The sequence below is a fragment of the Miniopterus natalensis genome, chromosome 18, assembly GCF_054644295.1.
Source record: "Miniopterus natalensis isolate mMinNat1 chromosome 18, mMinNat1.hap1, whole genome shotgun sequence".
NCBI classification, from domain to species: domain Eukaryota; kingdom Metazoa; phylum Chordata; class Mammalia; order Chiroptera; family Miniopteridae; genus Miniopterus; species Miniopterus natalensis.
Genome location: NC_142098.1, coordinates 28,636,268 through 28,663,181, shown reverse-complemented (window position 1 = coordinate 28,663,181; position 26,914 = coordinate 28,636,268). Strand labels below are relative to the sequence as shown.

Sequence of the window (26,914 nt, the reverse complement as noted above, 5' to 3'; positions counted from 1 at the left end):
CAGCCCTTCTGTTTCTGGGTTAGCCTCCAGCACTTCCTTTGCATCTGTGTATTTTCTTACGTCTCTTCGTTCTTATATAAAGGGAAGGATACTACAGATGCTCATTTGGACATTGCTTTTTCCCCCACTTAATAGTGTTTCCTGGAAATCGCATCGTATCTCTTCAGAGATTGTCCTCGTTCTTTTTTACAGCTGCGTTCTACTCCATTGTGTAGATGTACCAGCGTTCCTTTAACCGCACTTACATATGGGGTTTTAGGTTGCTTCCAGTATTTTGCATTTACAAGCAATGCTGCAATAAATAACCTTGTGCATATATATTTTCATACTGTAGGAATTATATAGGTATTAGATCCTAGAAGTGGGATTGCCGGATCATAATGCAAGTACATGTGCCATTTGTTAGATATTATCAAATTTCTTTCCAGGTGGGCTGTACAAATTTGCACCACCACCACCCCCCACAGCAATTTAACAGACTGCTTGTTTCCCCACGGCCTCTCATCAACAAAGTGCGGTTTTTCTGGTCATTGGGTTTTTTGGGTGGATTTGTTTTTGCCAGGCTGGTAGGTGAGAAATGGTATCTCAGTTTTAATTTGCTGCCTTAGCCTGTCTGAGCTGCTATAACAAAATACCACACACTGGGTAGCTTATAAACAATAGAAATTTATTTCTCACAGTCTTGGAGGCTGGAAATCTGAGATCGTGGTGCCAGCATGGTCAGGTTCTGGCGAAGACCCTTTTCCAGGCTGCAGTCTGCCGACTTCTCGATGTGTCCTCACATGGTGGTCAAGGCTTTGTGAGGTCTTTTAAAAGAGTACTAATCCCAGTCACAAGGGTTCCACCCTCATGACTAATCACCTCCCAAAAAATCTCCCTCCTATCACCTTGTGCATTAGGGTTTTATCATATGAATTCAGGGAAGGGGGAGACACAATCATTCAGACCATAGTATTTGCATTTCTCTAATTGAGTAAATTTGCATATTTTTCATGTTTAAGGGCCATTTTTATAACTTTTTTTGTAAATTGTTCACATCTTTTTCTCATTTCTCTATTGGATTTTTGTCTTTCATTTTTTAAATAATCTTCATGGATATTTAGTGATACTGGCCTTTTGTCTGTGATATACATTCTGTTTATTCTTCAAGTCTGTCGAATGACTTTTGTTTTTATGGTGTTTTTCGTCAAATTTTAAAATTTTTATTTAGCCATTTTATTCATCTTTTATTGCCCCTGGAAGGTGGGATGTGGGGGCAGAGGGAGGAGGAGGCGGGGCCCAGGACACCACAGTGCAGAAGCCAGATCTGTGGTCCGGCCTGTGGACGACAACTTCCATCTTGCCTTTCCCCCCCTCCAAGGCCTCTAGCAAAGTCCTGTTAGAACCTTCCAGCTTATCTTAGTTGTCCCTTTCAAAGGTCACCTACATTTGAATCAAAGTGTGAATGGGGAGCAGTATGTCCTGATGGCCAACATTTGCCAGAGTAGGAGCTCGGGAACCATCTTGGACAGTGAGGCTCCTGGAGGAAGGAATCCACCAGGCAAGAAGTCTGACTGGGAACAGATGAACCCCGATGGCATTGGAGCCACCACACCAGCCCTGGACCACCCTCCTCCTTTTATGAGAATATATACTTCTATCTAATTTTATTTTAATCACCAGGTACATGAAATATTTCTAAATGGTTCTAATCAGGTATTTTACATGTAAATTAAAAGGCTTAAATGTAAACTGGAATTATTTCACTAAAGATGTTGACTAAAAGAAAATGTATATGCTATTCAGTATGGGGTTTTTGTGTGTTTTTTAAAATTCTTATATTTTAAAAGATATGTCTTTATTGATTTCAGAGAGAAGAAGGGAGAGGGAGAGACAGAAACATCAATGTTGAGAGAGTCATTGATGGGCCGCCTCCTGCACACCCCCTACTGGGAATCAAGCCCACAACCTGGGCACGTGCCGGGACCAGGAATCGAACCCCGATCTCCCGGATCATAAGTCAATGCTCAACGGCTGAGCGACATCGGTCAAGCTTCAATGTTTTTTTAAATTAGTAAGAGTCAAAGCAGCAGAGACAGCTCTGGGGTATACTGACTTTATGCACTACAGAAGCCCACCTCAGAGCTGAGCGACACCAGCATCAAAATGCCAGTCCCTGCCAGGCTCCTCCTAGCCATCCCTTTGAGTCCCTGGGGAGTGCCTCCCTCTGCTCTAAGAACTGGTCCCCATATCTGCTTGCTTCTTGCCCTGGCTCGCAGCTGCTCTGTGACCCCTGCCGCATGGGGAAAGTAACCCTCATGCAAGCTGGGCTCTAGCCGTTTCATGGGACATCTCTGGGTGGGAGATTTTTGTGACCAGTCCTGGCCACCATGGATACACACAGCATCTTCTCTATGGTGCCAGGTGGGAGCACAGCCAGCTCTTCTGGACCCGTGCATCCCAGGTTAGGAAATATGGCGCTTAAAAAATAAGAATACATTAACTTACTGGCAATAGGCTGCTGCAGGGAGCTAAAATCGCTGGCATAGGAAGCGCCCCAAAATTAACATCAGCTTTTAGGTGAAGGAATTATTGGCCACCACAGAGCAAGACTTTTTTTAAAAAATCAGATTTCCCCCAGAACAAATGCTTGAATTGAGCTGTGGGGAAAACAGTGGACCAATCATTTACAAATTCCCAAAGATGGCCCCTGCACGTCAAGAGTTCTGGCAGCAGAGGTTCCTGCCTCCTCCAGGTTTCCAGTCAATCATTTGGGCTGAGACACATACCCTCTGGGCTGCTGCCCCTCATCCTGCCCACAGCCCAAGATTCAGCCCAGACAGGAAGGGCCAGGAGCCAGAGTGCTTGCCCCCTCAGCCCTCCCTCTGGGCACCTCTTTAGCGGCAGAGAACTCCCATATACACAGGTGCCGTACTCACAGAGGCTGAGACAAGGACTCCCAACCTTCCTTTACACCAACCGTTTCTCAGTGTGGGGAGGGGCCAAGGCCTGTTTCCCCAAAGTTTACAACTGCCCCTCCCCCATGTCTGCAGCCATTGTTCTTGACGCTCTCTGCTCCCCTCCACCAGAGCTCCGAGAGCCTTTGCTTGCAAGCCCCGACTTCCTCATCCAGACTGTCCCGAAGAGAACACTCTTCCTTCTTCTTGCTTCCAGCTTGACTCAAGAAACGGCTGTGCCTTCAATGCACTGTTACAGCTAAGCAAAGCTGAGATTTTTCTGAACCAATAAAGATGGTTTCATGCTTTATGGCTGAAGGTGTCCCCTTGGATCGAAAAACATTTCATAAAGCCTTGTGCCACTTGCATCTCTGCCCCGGGCACAAACTAATTCCGAGGGCAAAGCTCCACACAAAAGGTCTCTCTGGATTTAGGGAGCCTCGGAAGCCAGGGCTGGTAGCCCCTTGCCCCTGCTCGGCACTGGGCAAACCAGCCAGGGGCCAAAAGCCATTTTTCTGCTGTGGAACTGGCAGCAGCTCAAGCAGGACCTTCATCACCAGGAGACCACGCACCATTTGGGAGCCAACGCCTAATTTTTCTAAGGATGGGAGCCCAGCTGCCCGGATGACAAGGGGTAAACACCACAGTGGCTTTTGTTGAGAAACCACTAGATACTGATCTCAGGCCAAACACACCACAATTTTGTGAAAGTCTAGAAGTGACTGTTGTCCTGAGAACTGCTAAAATCATGAGGAAATGATGACATCTGCCCCATGCACTGCTGCCTCTCTCCACACAGATGTGAGGACTCCAGCCGGGGAGGACAGGGCTCTCAGGATGAGGCAGCCTGGGGCAGGAGAACATTTTTGGAATTGCCAAAAGTCTGGGTGTTGCCAACACCCTGGCTGTGTGACCCTGGGGAGTCCCTTGGCCTCTCTGAGCTTCCACTTCAGACCCTGAGATATAAAACCACTACCTCACCCTCCTGTGTGGTCTGAGGGGTTAGAGACCATGAATCCACCTTGATGTCAGCTGGCCGTTCCTCAGGGCTTAATTAGAGGGACCAAACAATGGGCGACCACCACGAGAGGTGCCAGGGGGAATGCAAGGCTGCAAACGTTAAAGGGCATGACAAACCCACTGGTCTCATTTGTCATTTATCCTCTAGGGCCAGAAACCCAGGATAAAGACACTGGCGAAGGAGAAAAACCATTAGGAAAATAAATCTGGCCAGATACAAAGCCCTCCCAAGAGGAGATTTCCCACATCACTCCTAATAGTTAAGCTGGCAGCAGCAGGCATTTTTCTGGCATGAGCTTTCCTGTCCTATGGACCATGTTTCTGATTCCCTGGAGTTAATATTCGGTCCCGGTTCCATTCAAAGAGTTCTAACATTTTCTGCATGTTCTGGTCAGCCTCAATCACCTGGAAATTAAACACACAGTCATAAGCCCGCACTTGACTTCAACATCACCCTCTCTTCAAAAACGAAGAGAGAGTTGCAGGTAGGCGGGAGGAGGCAGGGAGAGGAAGGTTAAAGCCAAACAGCACCCAGTTCTAGGTCAATCTACATTCTCAGCTACATTTGCACTTAAGAATCCACTAGAGTTGCCCCTGCAGCGAGCTCATAAATGATTTTCTTCTCATCATTTCACACCATCTAATTTTCTATAATGAGGGGAAAATTATACTGTACTTCTTTCAAAATCCTCAATAGTAATATCTCACTTTCCAGCAACCTCACTGCCTGGAAGAGCCAAAGTAGAAGTGTTTGAGCAGCCCAAACAGATATCCCCACGGCCACTTATAAAAGTCTGTGCACAGCCCGCCCTCAAGTCCCATGCTGTATACACATTCCTAACAGTCTTAGGTACCCATGTGCCTGCCTGAAGAGATGCAGCAGCAGCAAATCAAAACAGAGGACAGAGAAGCAAGGGATCGCGGATGGGGCAGACACACCCAGAGTTAGAAATGGCAAGTGTCAGCAGGAGAAAGAAGGGCTACCATGAAAAGCAAAAGCAGGAACTCAGAGACGTTAGTGATCTGGGGAAAACAGTCCGACACACCTCAGAACCTCCTAAAGGCATCACTGTGTGACAGCCCAGAACAGCAAATGATGTTCCTTCGGATGCCCTGAGTCACCAAGAAAAGGTGCAATGAGGCTCTGAGCCTGCCACCCACTGAAGAAGGAACTATTGCATCAGAAAGACCACCATCCCAAATGGCTAAAACCAAAACCCAAGTCTAGAAGCTTCAGCCATCTAGAACATTCCCTCGATGATGCTGGGTGAGATGCTACTGTGGTTCACTGGTGCAATGACACTGAGACAAATCCCTTCTCTTGGGTCTACCCCAATCACTCTGAGACTCAGTCCAGAATGTGGACTGTGAGAGAGAAAGAGACCTTTCCACCCTCCCTGCTTCCTTCTGTATTCTCAAACTCTGCAGGACTCGGCCCTTCCCCAGGCTGCAGAGTGCTGACATTCCCTGGGTCACTCTTCCTTCTAGAAAAGTCTCCTGCCCCATCAGGACTTACCAGAACAGGGGCCACTACAGGGAAAAGGTTCCCTTTGATGAGCCATTCCTCATAGAGGTTGTGAATAGCATCCAGGTATTCCTGCCAGGAAACACATACGTTAAACACGGAGGGGAGCAAGCACACCTCTCCCACCCAGGGTCTCGGGCAGCCAGGGTGAAGGTCAATGACCATGGGGCAGGGGCTTGAACAAAGAAGCTCCCTCCCCCCCCACGACAACCAACCTTTCTCAGGGGAACAGTGATAAATGCAGCTGCTCATTCCAACAGCCAGCCCAGGCATCACCACAGTCAGCCCAGACCCATCCAGTCCTCCGGTGCACTCTGCCGGGGCTTCAGATGCACCCTCCCACCAACTTCTCTCATTTCTCTCATTTACTGCCCTTTTTTTTTTTTTTTTTTTAAGCAGTAGGGCCACCAGTTCCTTTTGGGGAGGGGTATCCATGGCCATGCCACAGCCAGGTATCCCAGCCCTGGGCAGCCTGAACCTTTCCCTCCCACCAAGAAGAATGAGACCCTCCCTGGTCTAGGAGCCCCACTCCCACTGCTTCCACCCCACCAGACAACTTGTAACCTATGGATCCTCTAGTCTAGACCATAAAGGACAACTTCAAAAAGCCCAATGAAGTGGAACCCACAGGTGAAGAGGCCCAGACACGTCCCTAAGTCCCCTGTGCCTTCACACCAGGAAGGACTGAATGGCACACGCTCCCACATGCAGGCCCAGGTGCTCTTGGCCACCCGCCAACACCTTGTCCTCAAGTGGCAATTTACCCCCAGCCAGCAGCTCTTGGGCGAGCAGCACTGCCTCTTTTCATCCACCGGGTTCTCCCTTAGCAGCAAGACAAATGTGGCCTGCAGGCCTTGTCAAAACAGTTAAGACAATGGCTTGGATAATGATTTGGGGGGACTCCAGACTTGGCATTTCTTTAGAACATTTGGGTCTAAAGAGATGTTCATCACACAGGGCAGCTCTGCTCCATCACAGCATGGTCCACCCCTGCTCCACTGTGTCCTTTCTCCAATCACTCCTGTTCTGGGCCTTCATGGTTGGACTCTACCTTGCTGGTGCCCAGGTAAATAAGGCTGGCCAGGTTTCAGGAGCTGGAGAGGCCTCAGGGCCCCCAGTCCAGCCCATCCTGAGCTCAGACCCCTACGACATCCTAGTAACCACTTGCCCAGCCTTGTGTTTGTGTACTTCCAGTGATAGCTTCTCACATGGGGTATTCAGTTCAGTATTAACTGAGAAACTCCTAGGTGCCAGGCCCTGGGACACATGCTGAGGATACAGAGGGAATAAGATTTAATCTTAAAAAGCTCACAATTTCCTGAGGGATGGGGAACAAACGCGCAAACAACTAGGTTCAATATGCTGGTCCTAAGGGCTGTGATCATAGTAAGCCCAGGGGCTGGGGGAGCACAACTGAGGGAAGATCATGGAAGGCTTCCTGGAGGAGGTGACATCTGAGCTCAGCTTGGAAGGTAAAAGAAACCACTATACAAAAGCACATTTGTATAACTCCATGGTGTGTATGTGTGTGAATGAGTGTGTAGAACCACAACTAGTTCTTTATGGCCAGAGTGTAAAAGACAGAGTGGAAGGAGATAAAGCCATCATGCAGGATCTCGTGTGGGCACACTAAAAATAGGGACTTCATCCTAGACCATGATGAGGCACTGAAGGGTTTGGGGCTGGGAAACTGCATGAGTGGTGTTCTGTATTGGAAACCTCACCCAAGCAGCAGTGTGGAGGCTGGGTTTCAGAGGCAGATGGGAGTGAGGGACCAGGGCCAGGAGAGCAGTCCGAGCCTGTTACAACAATCCCAGCTAGAGTCAATATGGCCTTGAGCCAGGCCCAGAAGGGTGAAGCAGTAAGCAAACACCAGTGAGTGTCACTCCGAGCTGGGCACTGCACTAAGCACCAGGGATGCAGCAACGAGCAAGAGGGCACATTCTAGAGTGGGTCCAGAGGGCACGGAGGCAAGCTATCTTCAGGAGGTGGATGGGACAAGCCCTGGTGATGCCTGGGCAGGGATGGAGGAAGGTGCTAACAGTGGGGTCTGGGACACAGGAAGTGAGGCTGATCTGGACATGGCAAGGGGTCTCCAGCCACAGAGGAAGCCAGAGTCCACCCTCTGATATGCTCAGTTCCTGTTTCTCTCTTTGTGACAACAGCACCCTGATCTCCCAGAAGGTGGGGCCAGGCTGGGACAACAGGAGCTTCCAGTTCATCTCCAACCAGGTTAAAGGGGGCTCTTACTAATGGAATGACCTTCTCCTCTTCTCTGCATCTCATCTTTAACCTCTGATAACAGGTCTCAGGAGTGGTCCGGAGATAAACTGAAATTAAAAAAAATATATATATATATATATTGGCTGTAATGACTGTTCATGGCCTGGAAGTGAAAGCCAAGGAGAGAAGGAAGGAAGGCATGTGAGCAAGGCATGGAGAGAAACATCTGTCAGCATCTCTGAACAAGAGACAAAGACCAGGGTCAGCTCACAACTCAACCACTGACCAGCTGTGTGATCTGACAGTCACCTTGGCCCTCATCCTGACTTCTGTTCCCTTTCCATGTCAAGAGTCCCATGGGGTCGTTGTGAGGCTGAATAAGGCTCCAGACACCCAGTGGGTCTCAATTAATGTCTAAGTTTTGTCACCTCCTCCCTCTCTTACAAATTAGAAAAATCCATCAAGTCACAGTGGACCAGGGAGAACAACTTGAGGAACAAAGGCCAGCATGCTCCTCCAGGAGGGACCAGGAGCCCCCCAATTCTGTCTGCCCTTGGGGAAAAGCTGAATTGATATGGAGAAAGAACCACCATGGTAGGGGCCCTGCCCACCACCCCTGCTGGCTGGTTGGATACCTGGATAAGTTCATTCTCACTGAGCCCAGGGGCGGGAGGCACAGGAGGAAGGTCAGGATGGGCCATCTCACCTATCAAATCCACGGACACGTCGATGTTCCTCACAATCCAGTCAAACCACTCCGACAGGACCACGTAGTCTACTTCAGGCATCTTCCCGCTGCAATGAGAGGTGTAAAGGCTCTGTTTACCCATCAGGAAGTTTCTGGGATGTGCCATTCCCCTAAAGTGACGGGATGGCTTTTGTTGAAAGGGCACTGCCAAGGGCACCACAGTCTGATTCATAGACATGTGGTGATGACGAGGACCTTAAACACCTCTGGCCTTCCGCGGCCTGGTGATGGGTGATGGTGCAACACAGCAAGTGTCACAGCACTGCTCAATGGGAGAACTCATTTGGGATTCGAACTCCAAGCAGAGAAAGGGGCTCTGACGCCCATCCCCTGAGAACAGGGAAAGCACTCAGGTTAGGAGGTGGCTTGGCAAACCAATTTCACCTCTAGAAATTTATTTTGTGGAAATAATCATGAATGTCCATGGAACACTGTTTAAAATAATGAAAAAACTAAACCTTGGTACATCTATATAACAGAAAACCACGCAATAACTGGAAGATGACACTGTAAAGTAATACTTAATGACATGCAAATGCCCATAAGTCAATGCAAACAGCAGGATACAAAACTGTGCATATAGTATGACCCGCCCAGAGTTTCAAGCAGTTTGAAAAAAAGATCAAAAAGAAAAACACCAAAATGTTAACTGCTTTTCTCTGACCTGAAAGACTATGGAAGACTTTCATTTTCTTTATACCTTTCTGTATATTCCAAAACTTAACAACATATTAATTCTCAAATCAAGAGTGGGGGGCAGAGGGAGACTGCTACACATTTAAAGTGTTAACTAAAAAAGAAAGGAAAGAAGGGAAGAAGGAAAGGGGAAGGAAGAAAGAGCCAAGAGTGGAAAGAGAGACCTGGAGGCTACCTGGCTCCTGCGGATTTCCTCTGTGCGGGAGGAAACAAACAGAAAAGAAAGAGGAACGGCCACAGCTGCAAGAAACAAACCTGCTAACAGCTGATGGCCCCTCCACCCATCTCAGATTCACTCAGAACTGAGTTTGGTGAGACTGACTCCAAGCGGAGTGGATATGCCCAAGTTGTGGGCAGCATGTACCTGGGCTGGGCTAAGTAAGGAAACAAAAACCTGGCTTCCACGATTCTGAGGATGTCAGGCAGCATGTGCTGTTTCATCCATTTTTGTGGTTTTCCTCCTGGGAACTCTGCCCAGCTCCTCCTGTATCTGCCTTGACAGTGGCATGCCCAGCACCCCCCACAGGCCACTGCTTTTCTTTCCACAGAATACACAGAGGACAGTGCCTCTCTACAGAAAATCCAAAGGCCCAACTCACCGACAGTGAACGGAGGGGATTTCATGGAGCTTTCCCCTGATAGCAGGATGGCAAAATTGAAGTCTTGGGTCCCCATAAACCCTGCTTGCTTTTTATTTGGCACCATTTGCTGCCACTTTTGCCCTGAAGCCCAGAGAGCCCCGGGTTTACACAGCACAAGTTAGAACAGAATTTCACACACCAATGCCAGCCATCTTGTATACATTATTTTCTTCTACTTTCACAAGACTGTGTAAGATCAACTTTAGTCCCAATTCATAGATGAGGAAAACTGAGGCCCAGAGAAGCCCAACTCTGAGCAGGGATTCAAGACGGCTCTCCATGGCCCTGAAACCCACAGGCTCTTAGTTGCATCACTCGCCCTCCCTGGTTTGTCAACTGAGGGGGCTGTTCTGGATCACGCCCAGTGTCTCATGGCCTCAGCTCAAGAAAAGCCACAGCTCTCAGGCTCAAGACCCAGGCCATGAGTCCCCCATCAGAACTACAGCTGGGGAAGATTCCAAGCCCCAGGGCCAATCAGGGAAGTAGGAGGACCTGCCTGTTATTCTAAACTCAGGGTCTTAATGCCCCTCACCAGCCCCAGGTGAGTCAGTGTGCTGTTTTCACAGCTGGGCCCACTCAATTTCTGGATTTCTACACTTAGAACAAGCCACCCAGGCAATCTTGTAAAACCTTTGCGTTCAATTACTCAGCCCACAGGGCTGGGGCCACACAATTGCCTGCACGGCCTCTTTAGCTGCGTCTTTCTGCTCCGTGAATAACTTTCACCACCTGGCCCAAAGACAACATGCAGGGTTGGGCTCTTGCTTTCAGGCTCCAAAGCCCCAAGGGATACCCCAAGGAAGCCACAGGGACAGAACTCCAGAGGGAAAGGGCCAGACGTTGGGACAAGGGCGCCTTGAAGGCCACCTGGCTGCTGGCTTCTGAGGCCCTGCCCCTCCGAGTATGATTCCCAACCAGCAAGATGGTGGCCACCTAGGCTCTTGCCCCACCCTGGATTCCGCAAAGCAGCACCTGCACATTAAACCGAGGCACAGTGATCTGTGGGAGATGCCCACTGTAAGGCCTGGGTAGAAAGAGGCAGAGGCCTGGCTCCCCTGACCCAGCACTTTGGGGGCTCCAATAGGCCTGACACCTCTGGTCTTATTAATGAGAGAAATCTAGATTTCTCTTCCTACTCCCCTCATCACCACTGCCCCACACAGCAGGTATAGGACAGCTCCCCCAGCCAGGGTCCTGCCCAATCAGGAAGGAGCACTGGCTTTCCAATTCCAGCTCAATTTCTGATCTGCCAAATAGGGTAAACAGTGCCTACCTCAGGGCCATCTGGAGGGTTCACAGGGGAAGGACACGTGAAGAACGAGACAATAATGTAGCTCGGGTCCCTGCTCTGCCCCTCAACCACTTGAGTAAATGCCTCAATTTCCAGGGAATACGGGTAAGCTGGTCCAGTTCACAAGTGAACCACCTGCACTGAGAAGGTGCTCCTCAGTGCCCCTCCTCTTGGTTCTCTGCCTCCTGAGCTTGGGGATTCTGGAGTATATGGCTAAAGGAGGGGGTGCTCCAAGCCACATGCTAAGCATGATGTTTGTTACAGATACAAACAGAAAAGTATGTTGTGGACTAGAATGCAAAATCCAATGACTTTCTAACATAAAAGAGGATATTTCCAGGAAATTTCCAGTTTGCTAGCAGCCTGCTTCGGGCCACAGGGGCTGGGAGGACAAGTGGGGAGTCGGCGGCCTGTGTGATCTTTCCTCCGCCCTTGGGAGGATTGCAGTGAAAGGGCTTGAGGAGCACAACCTCCTTCCATCTCCCTGAAACCAACGTAGTGGGTGGTCTGGCCCACCACGGTTCACAGTGCTCCCAGTAGCCTCCAGAGCACCAGAGCCCACACGCTGACCAATAGCATCTGGCTTCATCAAATGATACCAGAACTGGGTCTCAAGGCTCCAACAAGGTCTTCAGGGGAATCCATGCCCTCTGGGGCTGTATGAACGTAAAAGCATTAGATTCCAAGAACAGAAACAAGACACTGTACATTTCTTCCCTGGTTCATTGTCCCATGGAAATCCTAATCACAAATGCCAGGCTTTCTGGGAGGCCAGGGGGAGGAATAAATACGAATGAAATGACCAGGGCAGGAAAACAGTTCAACAAGATTAAAAGCTACAGCCTTTCCCTACTCTACCCACAAAACAGCCCAGGGCAAGGCCATGTGATCTGGACCAGGGACCTGGACCAGAGCCACTTAGATCAGGAAATGCAGAACCATCATTCAAAGTGTCATAATGAAGGACTATGGGTGTGAGTGACCAAAGCCCATGGACATCAGCTAAAACTGTCCCTGGGACAGGCAAAGACAAGGGGTTCCTAGGGAAATTGACCAGGAACTGGGAAACCTATGGGGTCGGGGGAGGAGGGTTAACTGGCAAATTTCATGAAGATCAAGGGCCTATATAAAGGTCACAGGACCTAAACCAGGCAACTGTACCAAAGGCTCTCCTGCAGAGACAGACGACAGGAACTGGAGACAAGAAGGGCTCTTTGTGAGAGCTGGTTGTGCAAACACACCCTGGAGCCAGGAGGAGAACCAGGTCCACCCAATTCTATACTCCACTCTCTCCCTGGGACCTCTGGTCATTCCACTCCAGATCACCCTCTCCAAAAAGAGCCATGAGCTGACACAAAGACCCTGCCAAGCTGACTGTGACTAGAAGACAGAGACAGCCCAGCTACATGAGGGTCACAGGGACTCCCACCCACTGCCCAGGGTCTGCTCCTCAGGCCACTCTTCCATCAAGCAGTAAACAAGCACCAAGCAGTAAACAAGCACCAAAGGGTTCACTGGCTCTCTTCTTTTCTCTCTTCTGCCTGTCCCCTCTCTGGTGGAGGCACTAATGAGCACAGAGCAGATAGAATGAGGGTTGTGGAACTCGAGCAGTGGACACACAGCTCAGCCTCACTGGACACCTAGGCAGCTGGGAGAGGGTGGGACACCAGCATCAGGAGTTGCCTGTTGGGAGGGCAGAGCCCACAGAGAGTTCTGAGGTCAGAGAACAAAACTACAGTCAGGACTTGCCCTGGTTGCTGTCCCTGACCCAAGAGCATGAGTCTAATGCTCTGAGTGGGTCAGGGCAGAGCCTCTTGTCCTAGGGCCACACAGGCTCAAATGCACGCTCCATGGCAGCTCAGGACCCAGGGGAGAAGCCTTTCTGTGGCCCCCTCAGAGGAAAGGGTATGAAAGAGCTGGGCCCGGAGTCTGGGTAACAAGTAGGACTGGAGACCAAAGAACAGCCACAGGTCTCATCACCCAGTAAGACAGTAGTTAACAAGTATCAACCAGGTGCCAGCTCAGTGCTGGGTCCCAGCTAGACAAGTAAACCATATGTGATCCCTGTCCTCAAGGGGTTTACGGGCCAGTTCTGGGGGGTCATGCAATAGACAAACAAATAGACACACACTAAATTAAACCACATGAAACTGCAACTTTTGCAGGTAAAAATTGGTCAAATAGTAACAATTTCATATGGTTCAACCTAATTAGAGGTTATCTTAAATACTACAAAGAAAACCAACAGATAGTTGTAACTAAGAGTAACAAGAGGCTGGAGCTCTCTAGACAGGTGGTTAGGGAGGGTCAGGAGAGGTGACATTTAGGATGACAGCTGTAAATGAGAAGGAGCCAGCATGTACAGAGTGGGAGGCAGGTACCAGGACCAGCTCTGCAAGGGACTGGCAGGAGCACCCCAAAGCTCAAAGCAGGAAAAAGCAGTAATGTGGGGGCTGGCAAGGAGAAGGGGACCAGGCACACAGCTGCGAAGAAGGGAGGGGCACAGAAGAAATTGGAGCTTCAGGCCCAAGACCCTAAAAATGAGCAGTTAACTGAGCAGAGGAATGGAGGGCCCCACACCTTTGAGGCCTCCAGAGCACTGTGGGCCACCAGAAGTCCTCTCCAAGTATGTCAATATGACAGGGTCTGCTCCCATGAGGGCAAAAGACAGTTTGGAGGAAAAACCATAAATATGCATACTGTGCTAGGCTGATTGGTCTAGTCGCTCCAAATCTTTACTTCCCCATTTCCTCCCTCTTTGCCACGTAACACACAAGGGCCTTCCCACCTCTTAAACTGGGTCGGGTGTGTGACCAGTTTTGGCCAATGGGATGTTAGCAAATATGAAGCTGAGAATGAAAAAGCAATTTGCATTTCTGCTGGTGCTGCTGTCTTCTGCCATCACCGTGAGAAGTGAATGAATGCCCAGGCTAGCTTGCTGGCCCCAGAACGAGAATGAGAGATAGGCAAGAGAAAAGAGAGATGAGTCACCTCATCACCCCTGCCAGGGCCATCCTAGACCAGCCGACCCCCAGGTATATCATAGAGCCCAACCAAGGTTAGCAGAGCCACCTGGCTGACCACCCTACATGACTGAGCAATCAGTGCAGAAAGCTGTCTGCCACTGAGGTTTTGTGGTTGTTTGTTACACGGTATTACTGTGATAATAGATAACTATACAACATAGTAAGTACTCAGTATCTGTCATCTGGATAAAAAAGTTCCAATTTCATTTGAACAAACTAATAAAATATCAATTGTGCAAACTATGGTACCTTCTATACAGGTTTTCTACAAAAATGTATCTTGCGCTGTGAATCGACCGCTCCATCAACCGTACAGGTAATATCTGAAAGAAAACAAAAAGTTACTCACTAACTCAAGCAAAGAGAAGGAGGTCAGGAAGGCTTGAAGAATGCCTGCGCTCCCCCTGACTATGATCTATGCTGAATACAAGAATTGAGAAGCTAACACGAGGTTCAGCCTGGTTCCACCCCACACACTTGCTCAGTGGCCAGCACAGCAATGCTGGGGCTGAGGGCCCATCAGCAGCAGCCTCTTTCACAGCAGCGGTAAGCCTTACATGCATTGTGGGTTTGGGGAAGTGCTAGAAACACTGCCAAGTGCTGTCCAGCAAAGCAGTGTCAAGTGCAGTCTGGTGATTACTACGGACCTAAGTAGGGTGACTTTGCTTAAGCAGAGAGATCTGAATGCCTAAGGAAGAGCCCAGAAAGGGCTGAGGTTCAGGTGACATTATGGGGACTATGCCATCAGTGCCGCAGGGTCTGGCTTTCTGGAACCCCACAAGGTCGAGAGACCTGCCAACTTCGTCACCTTCTCACAGGGCTGTTTGGAGATCACTGCAGCCCTTTGGAAACTGGGAAGGACTGTGCCCAGGAGGAAGGATCGAATGACACTGACATCAACCCTCTGTGGCAGGGTGCTCACACCCTCCACAGATGACCTTTCCCTTTGTCCAGTGTCCCAATGGGAAGTAGGAGGGGCCCTTGGTCTTGACACCAAGTGGGCAAACACTGCCCTCACGCAGCGTAGTGCCCATGCACCCACAGCACCCATAGGCCTTGGACCAGCAAATCAGGGGCAGATTCAAAAGCATAACCCACAAATTTCCTGACTCCCTCTCCCTGTGCCTCTATCTGTCCATCTCCTCCCTTCTATTTTTCTATCCTTTCCTTACTTTGATATCACTTTCCACTGCCCATCTTTTGCTAGCTCCCCAGCCACCCATCTCTCTTTCTGTTTATCTTTCCAAGTCTGTCCATCTTTCTTTCTCGGCATCCTTCATGGTATGTCCCATTACATTAAGATATAAAAGATACAATTCAGGTTTGCAAGTGACTGCCGCTCAGGAAAAGTAAGTGAACAGAAGAAAAAAGTGCCAACCTCAGATCCTCTAACCTGTATCATTTAGACAGACACTGGGGGGGGAGAGGGGGAATAGAAATTCATATGGCTCTGTTCATATCTTTCCCTCTTTAAGACACACATCTGTAGAAGAATGATAGCTATAGTTCTAAGTACCCAACCCTTGATCAAACCACCCAGCCAAATGGCTGTGTCAACGTAACTCTTAGGTTGTGTTTGCAGTTTTGAACCACAGGTGCCAATGAGGATCTCCTCAGCCAGCCTTTCTTCTAAGAGACTCTGCCCCTATTCACATCCCCAGTGATGGAAGGGGCCCAAGCAGCCTCTTTGTGGGCCAAGATATTACCAGCACCTGATTGGTCCAGGGCTGGACATCTGACCCAAGCTCAGCCAATAAGGTTCTTTCTCTCAAGAATATAAACCAAAAGCCAGACCTTGTGAAGGTTAGAGAGTGATTCTCAAACATGCGAACAAACAAAGCATGCATTAAAATCACCTGGAGAGCTTGATAAAACACAGATTGCTGGGCCTCATCTCCAGAATTTCTGATTCAGCAGGACCAGGATGGGGCCAGAAAATGTGCATTTCTAACAAGTTCCCAGGTACTGCTTCTGCTCCTGGTCCAGGGAACACACTTTGAGGAGGACTGAGTTCAATGGTGTTGAGCCCAGTCATGGGTCGGGTCATGAAGACTCAGGCTCATAGCGGTATCATAGCAACATCTTGACTAGCTGAGGCTTGTGGGTGGGGGTCCTCAGAGAGCTGCAGGAACAGAGACCTTGGCCCACAACAGAGAAGGCTGAGCCGCGGCTGAAGGCCCAACGAGGCCTCCTTGCGAGGGTTCCCTTCCTGGCAATCATATACCCCTCATTGAAGAAAACAGTACAAAGGCTGAAACCAAGCATCCGAAAGGTACCTGAGGACGAGTGTGCTGCTCCAGCATGGTGAGCTGCACATATGTCTGCAACGTGAGGCCCCATCGAACGGCATCACAGTACATCAGACCCTGCAGAAGAGAGAACGTAGCAATTGACCTCAAAGTGCTCTATCTATAGGACTCTGGTCATTTTGGTCCCTGACAGCCATCTCAGAAAACCTATGTGGGCTGAAATGGGGCCAGACATAAACCCAGCATGGTCACAGGGGCCCTCAGAATGGAGTAGACAAAGACAGACACTGGATTACTTACAGGACAGCCCAGTAACAGCAGTAATAGGAGCCTATACAAAGTCCTCAGGGAGCATTCATTCAGTCATTAAATAAATGTTCACCGAGCCTCTGAAGTCTATTCTCTATCCAGCAGCCAAAGTGAGCCTGTTACACCTAAATCAGTTCTTGTCACTCCCCTGCTTAGTACCTTCCAGTGACTTCCCACTGCCTTCTGAATGAAATCCAAAGCCCCTACCAAGGCCCACAGAGCCCTAGACGATCACTTCCATCTTCTCTCATCTCCTACCATTCTTCCTCTGGCTCAGTGAACTTCCAACCACATGAGCCTCCTTAGTGTCCCCCAAATGCCCGAGCACAATTCCACCTCAGGGCTTTTGCATCTGCTATGCCCTCTGTCTGAATGCTCTTCCTCCAGCTATGTGCATGGCTCACTCCCACACTTTGTTTAGGTCTCTACTCAAATGTCACCTGATCAGAGACTCCTTCCCTAGCTATAATGTGTAAAATAGAAGCCCCATTCCATCACTTGACTGCCTGTACCTACAAAACACTTAATGCTCCATATTCCACTTGCTAATAATCTTACTCTGCTCTCTTCCACATATTAATTTTTTTTCTTGGTGCTAACTAATGAAACTCCATCTCTGCACTGAAAACCAGTCTCCTAACTGTAGAAAAGAAAACCTCAGAAAGGTTGAGAGAAACACTCCCTCTTGTCTGACAGTTGCAGAAACAAACACCCTTCTGCATCAGAGAGCCAATTCAGATAGTGATGGACTGAGACTTTTCACAGAACTACCAATCCTGGTTTTCTGTCCTGATTATAAAACTGTCATTGGAAATACTCTTTGTACCAAGGATACTTACACTTCTGAGACTGGGACTGTGTCCTGTGAAATGTAAAATCTAACTCCTAACAACTGTAACTCTAGTTGTTACTTAATAATCCATCCCTGGCTCCTCCCTGTTTCCTACAGAGTGAGGATGTTTCTGAGGCTTTTCTGTTATGCCCAAAGAGAAAGACTGGCATTCCGTCTTCTTCATGTCTCTGGGATTCTTTATTCAAAAACTCCGAGAGTTTCTGCCTTATTTAAATTATATCCTTTTACCTGCTCTAGATGTCTTCATAGCTTCAATCACTACACACCGTATCATACATGTCATTGTCTTCTGCCTCCCCACACTGGAAAATCAGGGCGAGAAGACCAGGAGCCGGCAACAATTATTGGTTAAATGAATAACTAAACAAGCACCTACTAAGTGCTCGGCAGTGTGCTATGTTCTAGCAAAAAACAGTGAGCCAAATTAGACAGTACCTGCCCCTAGTGGAAGTCAAGAGTCCAAGGAATCACACAAGGAGATCCCAACTGTGTTGCTAGAAATGGACAGTAGAGGCTCCCCCTAGTCCAAGGTTCAAACCTAGATCTATCATTTACCAGCATGTGACCTTGGGCAACTTATTTCAGCTGCCGTTTCCTCACCTGAAAAATGAAACATCATTCCTACATCACTGGGCAGGTTCCCAGACCAGCAGCCCTTTCTTAAGCTCCCTCTTACAGGACCAAGACTCCACCCTTCTCTTTCGAGCAGCCAGAGCAGAGCCTTCTGAATGGGGAAGGAGTAAAAGGGGCACAAGCACATTGTAGTCCCTGCTTGCTAGGTCCACCCTTGGGAAAGCAGACAGGTAGCTTCAGGGTGAGGAAGAGGCAGCCCCTGGATATTGCCAAGTGCAAATCCAAATCAGAGGTTTACCAAGGAAACTGGTTACTTAGAGATGATAGGTCCTAGGGGGATAGGCCTGAAGACACATGGGTTCTAATGGGTTTCTTTCTAGGAGAGGGTGGGGGTGGAATGAGCAGCAGGAGACAGGGCCCCCCTCCCCCGGAAACCAAGGCTGACTACTTGAGGTAGTCTGGGATCACTGACAGGAGTTCCCTGGGCGCTGTGCATGTCGAGCCAAGCCTCCAAGATCCTTAACCTCAGAACACCTGCATGCTGCCACTTTCCATTTGTTTCCTCCTGCTTCTCCTCCAACCCAGCTAAGAGCAAGAAAAATCCCAGAGCATGAGGCAGGCTCAGGCACCAGCACCACCATTCCCAGGCACTGAAGAGGAAGCTGGCAGATCACACAGGAAACAACACACTCACCAGAGGATTATGGCCACGGATATTTCTCCACTTGGATACAGGCTCAGGTAACACCTGCAGGGAAAGAAAACATCAGAGAGCTGCTGGGCAGGGAGGTGAGAGAAGCCAAGAGCGAAGCTACTTCAGGCACTTCAGGCTATGACTTGAAGCCCAGCTTCCCCACTTGGGAACTCTCTTGTGGCCCTGGACACTTGCTCTGCCTCCATCCCCTCCCTCTGATCTCTGCACTGGGCACAATGACAGCTAAGAGTCCTATTTCTTTAGTATACTCCCTAAACTGTTGTGCAGGTGTGTGCTAGAAAGGATTTAAATGGTGTTCTTGGGGCTAAGATTTTCAGAGTACCCAAGTCCATCTGGGGACCTTAAAGGGCATGTGAGAAGGTACCAGAGGTCACAAGAGACCAAAGGAAAGCAATGAACAGTAACCTCCCCTAACCTTATACACTTCTGTGCCTTTGCTCATGCTATTCCTTCTGCCCAGTATGCCTACCTCACCTCATTTCATATCAACTCACATTACATGGAAAACTATACATCCTTCAAAATCCAGTTCAAATATCCCTTCCTCTCTGGCTTGCATTGTGGCTCACATTATATTTCTACCGGACAGGGCTGGTCCACACCCCCTATAAATTACTCTGTCAAGCACTTGTAGGTTCCTTCCAACTTGCTGTGGAGACCATACCTCGATTTCTGTTGTGCTGGAGAAGAAATCCAGGCATGTGGTCTTCCCACTAGCAATATTGCCCTCAACACAGATCTGGCAAAAGACAAGTGCATGTTAGAACCAGAAATCAAGCACCTGGGGGAATGTCAGGGAAGAATTTCTAGAGAGGGGCTCAGGTAAACAGCATAATTGGCCAATCCAAGATTTCAATGTGTACACAAAAAATCCCTCCAAGGGAAACCCCCAAAGTCCCACTGTTAGTAATAAACAAACTGACCCTCCCCTTCAGTGGCAGGCTTTAGGTCCAAGGCTGGTGGCCACCAGAGCATTCCCACCAGGACAGACCTGCCCTTTCACCAATCCCTATAGACCATATATAGCTTTCCCTTGGCTACCCTAGCTCTGCCCTTCCCTAGCTCAACCCTTCAAACTATTAGATTTTAGGCCTAAGGGTCCTTTCTGCTTAACCTCTAATGGCTTTGAGATTGGAAAGCATGCATATATTATCTAGAACCTAACTCACAGCTTTGTGCAGGAAAAAATGCTCAGTCATGGACTGGAAGGTGTTAGGACAGGAGAGAAGGACTTGGTTGAGCACCTAAGATTCGTAACATACACCATTAACGTAATGAACCTCACCAGACCCTGAGAAGTGGGTCCTAACATTTTCACAGAAGAAATTGAGGCTTGAAAAAGGGAATGAAGCAGGAAGGACAGCTTAAACCTACACTCTGCTCACACTAACTGCACTGGGGGAGAGAGGTGTCACAGCACTGGAGGAGGGGGGGCCACAGCCAGCTACCCAGGGTCTATGTATGCCAAAAACCAAGGACTTCCTTTCAAGCACCTCATTGAAGGGAAAAAAAAGCACTCGAGGCAATCATTTTCCATCTTGAATATATGCTAGAATCACCTGGGAGCTTTTAAAAATGGATACAAGGAAGCCAAAGCCCAGAGCAATTCCAGCACAATCCCTCAGATGGGACTCAGGCCTCAGTACCTTGTAAAGCGATCCAGGTAATCCCAACATGCAGAAAGGACAAGCACTGCTGGTCCACAGACCCCTGCTTCGGAAGCACCAGAAGAGTACCCAGACCCTCAGAATTAGAATCCAGGCTGGGGCGCTCAAGCCTGCTGCCCAGCAATTCTCACAAGATCCTGCTCAGCTGGACAATGCTGGTGACTTTGGTTCCAGCAGATCACAGAGGAAATGGGCAGTTCCACATAAGACAAACTGGCCCTTGAGAACATTTATTAGACATCCCTGGGGTACACACAGTCAGCAGAGGACCCATTCTGCTGCACGGTGACCTTTACACTCAGGCTGGAGGTACCTAGAGAAATGTGGGCCACTTAGGTGACTTGCCCAAGGTACCAGGCCTAGTAGGAAAAAGAGCTGAAACTCACACTCTGGCCTGGCAGATCCCTTCTCGTGACCTCATTGGAGACTCAGTCATACCCTACATAAAACATGGGGTAACAAATTGCCCCACCTCCTATAAACTCTGTCAGTTGTCTGTGTAGGTTTCCTCCTGCCTTGATCCTGACAGGTATCCAGGAGAGCTGGATAATCACACTTCCCACAGACACCAGGCCAACCTCCAATCCCAGCTCCCTGCCAGCTCTCTACTTTGGAACTCGAAACTATAAAATGAAGCCAAGGGAGTGCGCAAAAGGGAGATCCCATTAGGGCACTAGTGAATTTGATTTTCCATTGCTATTCTTTAAAGGAAACCACGTTTCCTCTTCCTAAATATTTAAAAAGAGCTCAACCAAACATCATTCTGCACAGACTTTGTTTCTTTCTTGCTCACTACAAGGGACATATTGTTCAGATGAGAACTTCTTCCAAAAATACTTGTTCAACTCCCACCATGAAATCCTAAGAGTTGGTAAATCTAAGGCCTTGGATTAATAACTGGTTTTCCCAGTAGAGCAGGCAAGGCATGAAGAATCCCACAAAGTTCCTGTCGCGGAGGGAAGAGAGAGGAGCCAAGCAAATAAGACTTTAATTTTTCTTAAAAGTAGTATCTAAAAATATTGTAAGAGGAGAGCACACCCACTGAAGAAAACAACAGAAAAAATTCATAAAGTAGAAAATACCGTCTATAATCCACTACCGAGAGATAAACATTATTACATTTCAGCACGTTTCTCGTGTTTGAGAGTCTTTCAACTGCTCACTGAAGGCCTATTATGTGCCAAGCCCTGTGGACTCAGCAGTCAGTCCCAGCACCCACCGAACACACAATGAGTGAGAGGATGGGAGGAAAGTAACAGGTGAGTCCAGGAAAAGATGTTCACCATGCTATGGGAGAACGTGGCCAGCCTGATCCACCTCTCTGCGATGTGCCGAAGTTTATCTCCACTTTTCTCGTGGGCCTTGATTCCAACTTCCTGTGATTATAATTAACTCTGCGATGCACTACCTAGCCTTACTTTTAAATAGCAATATTTGATCTTTCCTGAAAATAGAAGACAAGCATTCTCACAGTAGGAAATACTGAGAACTAAAAGAAGAAAATAAAAATCACTCATAATTCCAGAGAGAACCGCAATTCAGATGTCTAATCAGAACCACGCTTTCCAGAGGCAAACAGGCTCAGGCTCCAAAGACCTATTAAAGACCCTGAGAAATATGTAGTAAAAAGGAAACTTGCCTAAATGTCCAACAACTGGTAAACAGATAAAGTGTGGTGCATCCACACAATGAAATACTATTTGGCATGCTATATGCTGATGCATGCTAGTGTGGATGGGCCTCAAAAATCTGCTAAGTGAAAGAAACTAGATCCAAAAAAACCCAAATGCTATACAATTCCATTTTATAGGAAATGTTCAGCAAAGCAAATCCATAGACAGGAAGTAGATTAGTGGTTGCCTGAGGCTGGGGGAGTGACTACAAATGGGCAGGTTTCTTTCCCTAGTGATAGAAATGTTCTAAGATTAGACTGTGGCGATGTTGTACAACTCTGTAAATTTACTAAAATTCACTGAATTGTACATTTAAAATGAGTGAATTTGGGGGTATGTAAATTAAACTCAGTAAAGCGGTGGGTTTTAAGTTTTTTTTTAAAAAAAAGGAACGCTGTTTAACATTCAAATACCTAAGAGAAAACTCCTCACACCCCAAATTCTCTCTCCCTCTCATTCAGATTCAATGTTAACACTCCCTAATTTTCCCGTACCCAGACAGACAATTTCTGCAACAGTGTGCAATATTTATTTCCTAGGCTTTTCCCCTATAAAGTTTATATACTATTTCATTTGAATCACACTTCATATATTTTTATCCTTTTGTTTTTTTCATCTCTTGCATAATGAGTGCTTTTCCAAGTTATTAAATATTTTTCAAAAACATGACTCTGAATGATGAGTAATCATCCATCACATGATATCCCATGGCCTCTGGGGAGGGAGTCTGAGGCCCAGGCAGGAAGACACACCTCTCCCTATCCCTGGAGATCCTCTGGTATTTCTGTTTTTCACTGTGTGTATATTCTTTCCCTCCCCTCCTCAAAAAAAAATTACGTATAAAAGAGGGACTTACCACTGACTTTTTCTCTTTCTCATTTCCTTTATCTACAGAAGAAAGGAAATCAATATTTAAACTCAGTTTTAAATGATTCACTATTCATTGTCCTAATTTGCTAACCCACCACAAAAACAGTAATTTTTATGCTTGCTCCCTGACCTGAGAATGTTTTCCAATGACACCTGGGACCCTCCATGGGTGGACAGAGGCAGACCCCCTACAGCTGTCTACCTTGTGTGACACTGCCACTGCTACCTGGGTCCTGTTGGCATGTCTGGGCCCCGGCTGTGCTCGGCTTTTTCACTTAGTATTTCATACTTTCCATTTTCCACACATTTCCTATCTATATCCTCACAAGTTGGTGTCAAGCGAGTGAAAAGGCAGAGTGGCCTCCACCCGCAGCGCAGAGGTAAGAGTTGGCAGCGGTCATGGGTTTCGGGCCCAGGTCTCAGGTTTCTCCTCTAGGCCCAGGGCAGAGGCCTGGGCCCGCTCACCTCACAGGTGAGTCTGAGGTGCCACCCAACTGCCCAAGACCCTGGTTGTTAACAGTGGTTCCTGTTTCTGACAGGGAGGGTCTCCACTACCTGTGGGAGAGGAAGGGCGCCCGAGCCTAAACCACCCACCACTCGCTGGGGGCTGTTTATCTGCAGCTCCCAGCCTCCATCTCCCCCGAGGCCAAAAAAAATCGGACCAGGATTTGGATGGGAGCCCACGCCCATAGGCTCCACCCGCCCGCTGCCAGCTCCAGTCTGGGGTGCGTGCCAGTGGCCGTCCCTGCCCCTTCCCGCAGCCAGTAGGAGTAAACCCCCGCGCCTCCGAGAAGAGGTTTTGGGTTCAGAAAGGAGCCGAGGGACGTGAGTGGGGCGGGCAGGGCTGAACGCTAAGGCGTGGGCCGCAGCCGGACGCCAGCAAGGTGGTACCCGGAGACGCGTTACCCCGAGGCCAGGCCCGGCGCTGCGCCCCCCGTATCCTCGGCCCGCAGGCGGAGCTCCCGAGGCCCTCCTGCCGCAGCGCCCGGGCGGCCCAGGTCCGCAGCGGCCGCAGGAGCATGGGCGGGCGCGGACGGATCCAGCTGGTCCGCCCTGCCTTCCTGCGCGGCGAGCGGCTGGCCTGCGTCAACGCGCCGCGTGCGTTCCGCGCGCCCGCCTTGGCTGGGCGCCAGGTGACCTTTAGCCCCGCCCCCCGCCCCCCGCCCCCCGTAGGTTCTCTTAAAGAGACCCCGTCGCTTTCCACCCTATCTCCGAGAGTGAAAATACTTTCGAGCGAGGGGTTCGCAGTTTGCAGGCAGGAAATCGTCCCACTAACGGGACGCTGGCAGAATGAACCCATGACGTGGCAAGACTGGAGGATGGATGGCCAATAATACCAGCGACTGATTGGTTAATACTTATGGGAGATTACTTAATTGAGCATCTGTTCTAGCGAGGCACGTGGCACATACTCACCGTGTCATTTATTCTTCCCAAGAACCCTACAAGTGAATACTGTCACTTCCATTCTCCGAGCTGAGCTGATCCTCAAAAACTTAAGCAACTTGTTTAAATGATCAGAAGCATTCATTATGCAGTGGAGGTGGAATTCAAGCCCATCTATCCTGTTTCACAGCCTGCATTCTCTCCTCTGAACTTTGACATATCAAAACTCTGGATTTTAAATGCACCAGATGCTTCAGGAAGGCATTTAAAATAAAACAAAAAAAGACAACAAAGAATCCTAAAATTTGTATGGAACTACAAAAGACTCTGAATAGCCAAAGCAATCTTGAGAAAGAACAAAGCTCCCTGATTTCACACTATACTACAAAGCTATAGGAATCAAAACAGGATGGTCCTGGCATGAAAACAGACACACAGATCAATGGAACAGAACAGAGAGAGCCCAGAAATAAACCCAGGCATATATGGTCAATTAATCTATGACAAAGAAGGCAAGAATATAAAATGGGAGAAAGACAGTCTCTTCAATAAATGGTATTAGGAAAATGGAACAGCTACATGCAAAAGAATGACACTGGACCACTGTCTTACACCATATACGAAAATAAATTCAAAATGGATTAAAGACTTGAATGTAAGACCTGAAACCATAGAATGCCTTGAAGAAAATATAGGCAGTAACCTCACTGACATCTGTCTTGGAAATATTTTCTTGGACCAGTCTCGTCAGATAAGGGCAACAAAAGCAAAAATAAACAAATGGGATTACATCAGACTCAAATGCTTTTGCACAGTGAAGGAAAGCATTAACAAAATGAAAAGCAACCTATGGGATGGGAGAAGATATTTGCAAATCACATATACGGTAAGAGGTTAATATCCAAAAAATTTATACAACTTACTTTCAAAAAAATAAACAAACTGATTTTTAAAAGGGCAGAGGACTTGAAAGCAAGACAACAGGCCCAAAATAGAGTTGCTTATGCTAAGCCCACATCACCAAACCAAGACATAGCGTAATTATAATTCCAGCTCTCCCAGAAATGGAATCTGCCATCCCCTAAAGGAAAGTAGCATTGCAATAACCAGCACCTTTTTTTGCCTAGTATAACTTCCTTGTCCCTGCTCCCTTCTGCCAATAAAGCCTTCCATTTTGTACAGCTCTTCCAAGCTCCTTTCTATCTGCTAGACTGGATGCTGTCCAATTCAAATCGATTTTTGCTCAAAAAATTTCTTAAATTTTTTAATATGCCTCAGTTTATCTTTTAACAAAGGCACAACCAACATTGGACTAGGGGGCAGGGAAACCTATAAAACCCATCCAGAGTCAGGTAGCAAAAAATCAGCCCAGATGTGAGGTAGATGAAGCCCAGGCCCTGCAACCTAAGCTGCTGCAGTAAGGAGCAGTGAATTAGTGTGAGCACCCACTCCAGTGCGTTGGATGGAGGAGTTTCCCACCCCTCCCAGGAGTGCAAGAGGCTAGAAGTCAGCTGATAGAGAAAAGGAAGTCATTTGTGAGAGGGTTCACTCAGCCTCTACATCTGTTACTAGAAAGCTGCAAGCCCACATCGTGCTTCCTGAAATACCTGCCACAGATCTAGCACAGAGCAAGTCTGTGTCCTCCATAAACAAATTTCAAGGTAAAGTTCAAAAATTTTTGTGAGTGATTTGACATGAGGCTGTTGGAGGCACCTGCTGATCGGATTTAACGGAATGAAACGTACTGAAGCTGAGATGCGGAGGATCCAAAGAGGTCTGAATGGAGGGGGGTGATGGCCAAATTATCCAAGATAGAATTTAAATCACATAAAAGGAGCCACACATACTTCATACCCCTAAAAAAAAGGCTCCAAGATGGTGTCACTATGGCTTCCTAGGAGCACTAGTGAAAAGCACGAATTGAACTGAGTATCTGAAGGGCCACAGGCTGTTCTATGAAAAAACAAACACTAGTGAGTGGGAGGCCAAAATAAAAATATGCAGAACAAACAGGCTCACAGCCCCAGCCCGTGATCCTCTGGGGGCAGGGACAGGGTATGGAGCCCAGGCCCTTAGTTCAGACAACGCGCACTCTGCATCTACGATGTGACGACCTTGGGGACCCTGCAGGGCCAGAAGCAGACTGGGGGGCCCCTGCTTTTGTGCAATTTATATTTGTAAGATACGTATGTATCAGCTAGTGATAAATGCTATGAGGAGAGAGTGATGGTGGCTACTCCACACGGAGTAACCAAGGAGATGGCATCTGAGATATCCAGAGTCTGGGGTGGCAGGACAGCCATTCCTGGACCCCACTTCCTTACCTTCCCCCCACACACACTCCTTTAGGGAGCGCTTTCTGACAGGCAAGTGACTGTGGAGAGCTGGAAAGCAGTCATCATTGGTACCCGGCGGGGAGGGGCGGGGCGGTGCTAATGGGGAGCTAGCCTGCTTGTAGGCTCACCTTGCAAAAAATGCAGCCGGCGAGCTCCAGCAGCGGGGGCGGGGGGGGG

General features: G+C 48.3%; 1 protein-coding gene across 5 annotated transcripts in view; it reads right to left on the bottom strand.

The window, feature by feature from the left end:
* Positions 1-1,792: 1,792 nt before the first annotated feature.
* Positions 1,793-26,914, bottom strand: part of TK2 (thymidine kinase 2) — a 60,393-nt gene continuing 35,271 nt past the window's right edge. The window contains exons 1-11 of one of the 5 annotated variants that reach the window (XM_087827563.1): positions 23,922-24,051; positions 23,002-23,033; positions 19,470-19,544; positions 18,785-18,838; positions 16,383-16,472; positions 14,356-14,429; positions 8,411-8,499; positions 7,732-7,811; positions 5,473-5,553; positions 5,003-5,069; positions 4,274-4,361 (exon numbers count right to left, since the gene is read on the bottom strand). In XM_087827563.1, coding sequence (XP_087683689.1) covers positions 5,004-5,069; positions 5,473-5,553; positions 7,732-7,811; positions 8,411-8,499; positions 14,356-14,429; positions 16,383-16,472; positions 18,785-18,838; positions 19,470-19,544; positions 23,002-23,033; positions 23,922-24,036 — 756 coding nt within the window. In that variant the 5' untranslated portion in view covers positions 24,037-24,051 and the 3' untranslated portion in view covers positions 4,274-4,361; position 5,003. Of the gene's footprint in view, positions 4,362-5,002; positions 5,070-5,472; positions 5,554-7,731; positions 7,812-8,410; positions 8,500-14,355; positions 14,430-16,382; positions 16,473-18,784; positions 18,839-19,469; positions 19,545-23,001; positions 23,034-23,921; positions 24,052-26,914 lie in introns of those variants that run through there. The other 4 variants (XM_087827562.1, XM_087827564.1, XM_016213152.2 and 1 more) reach the window with 4 other exon arrangements.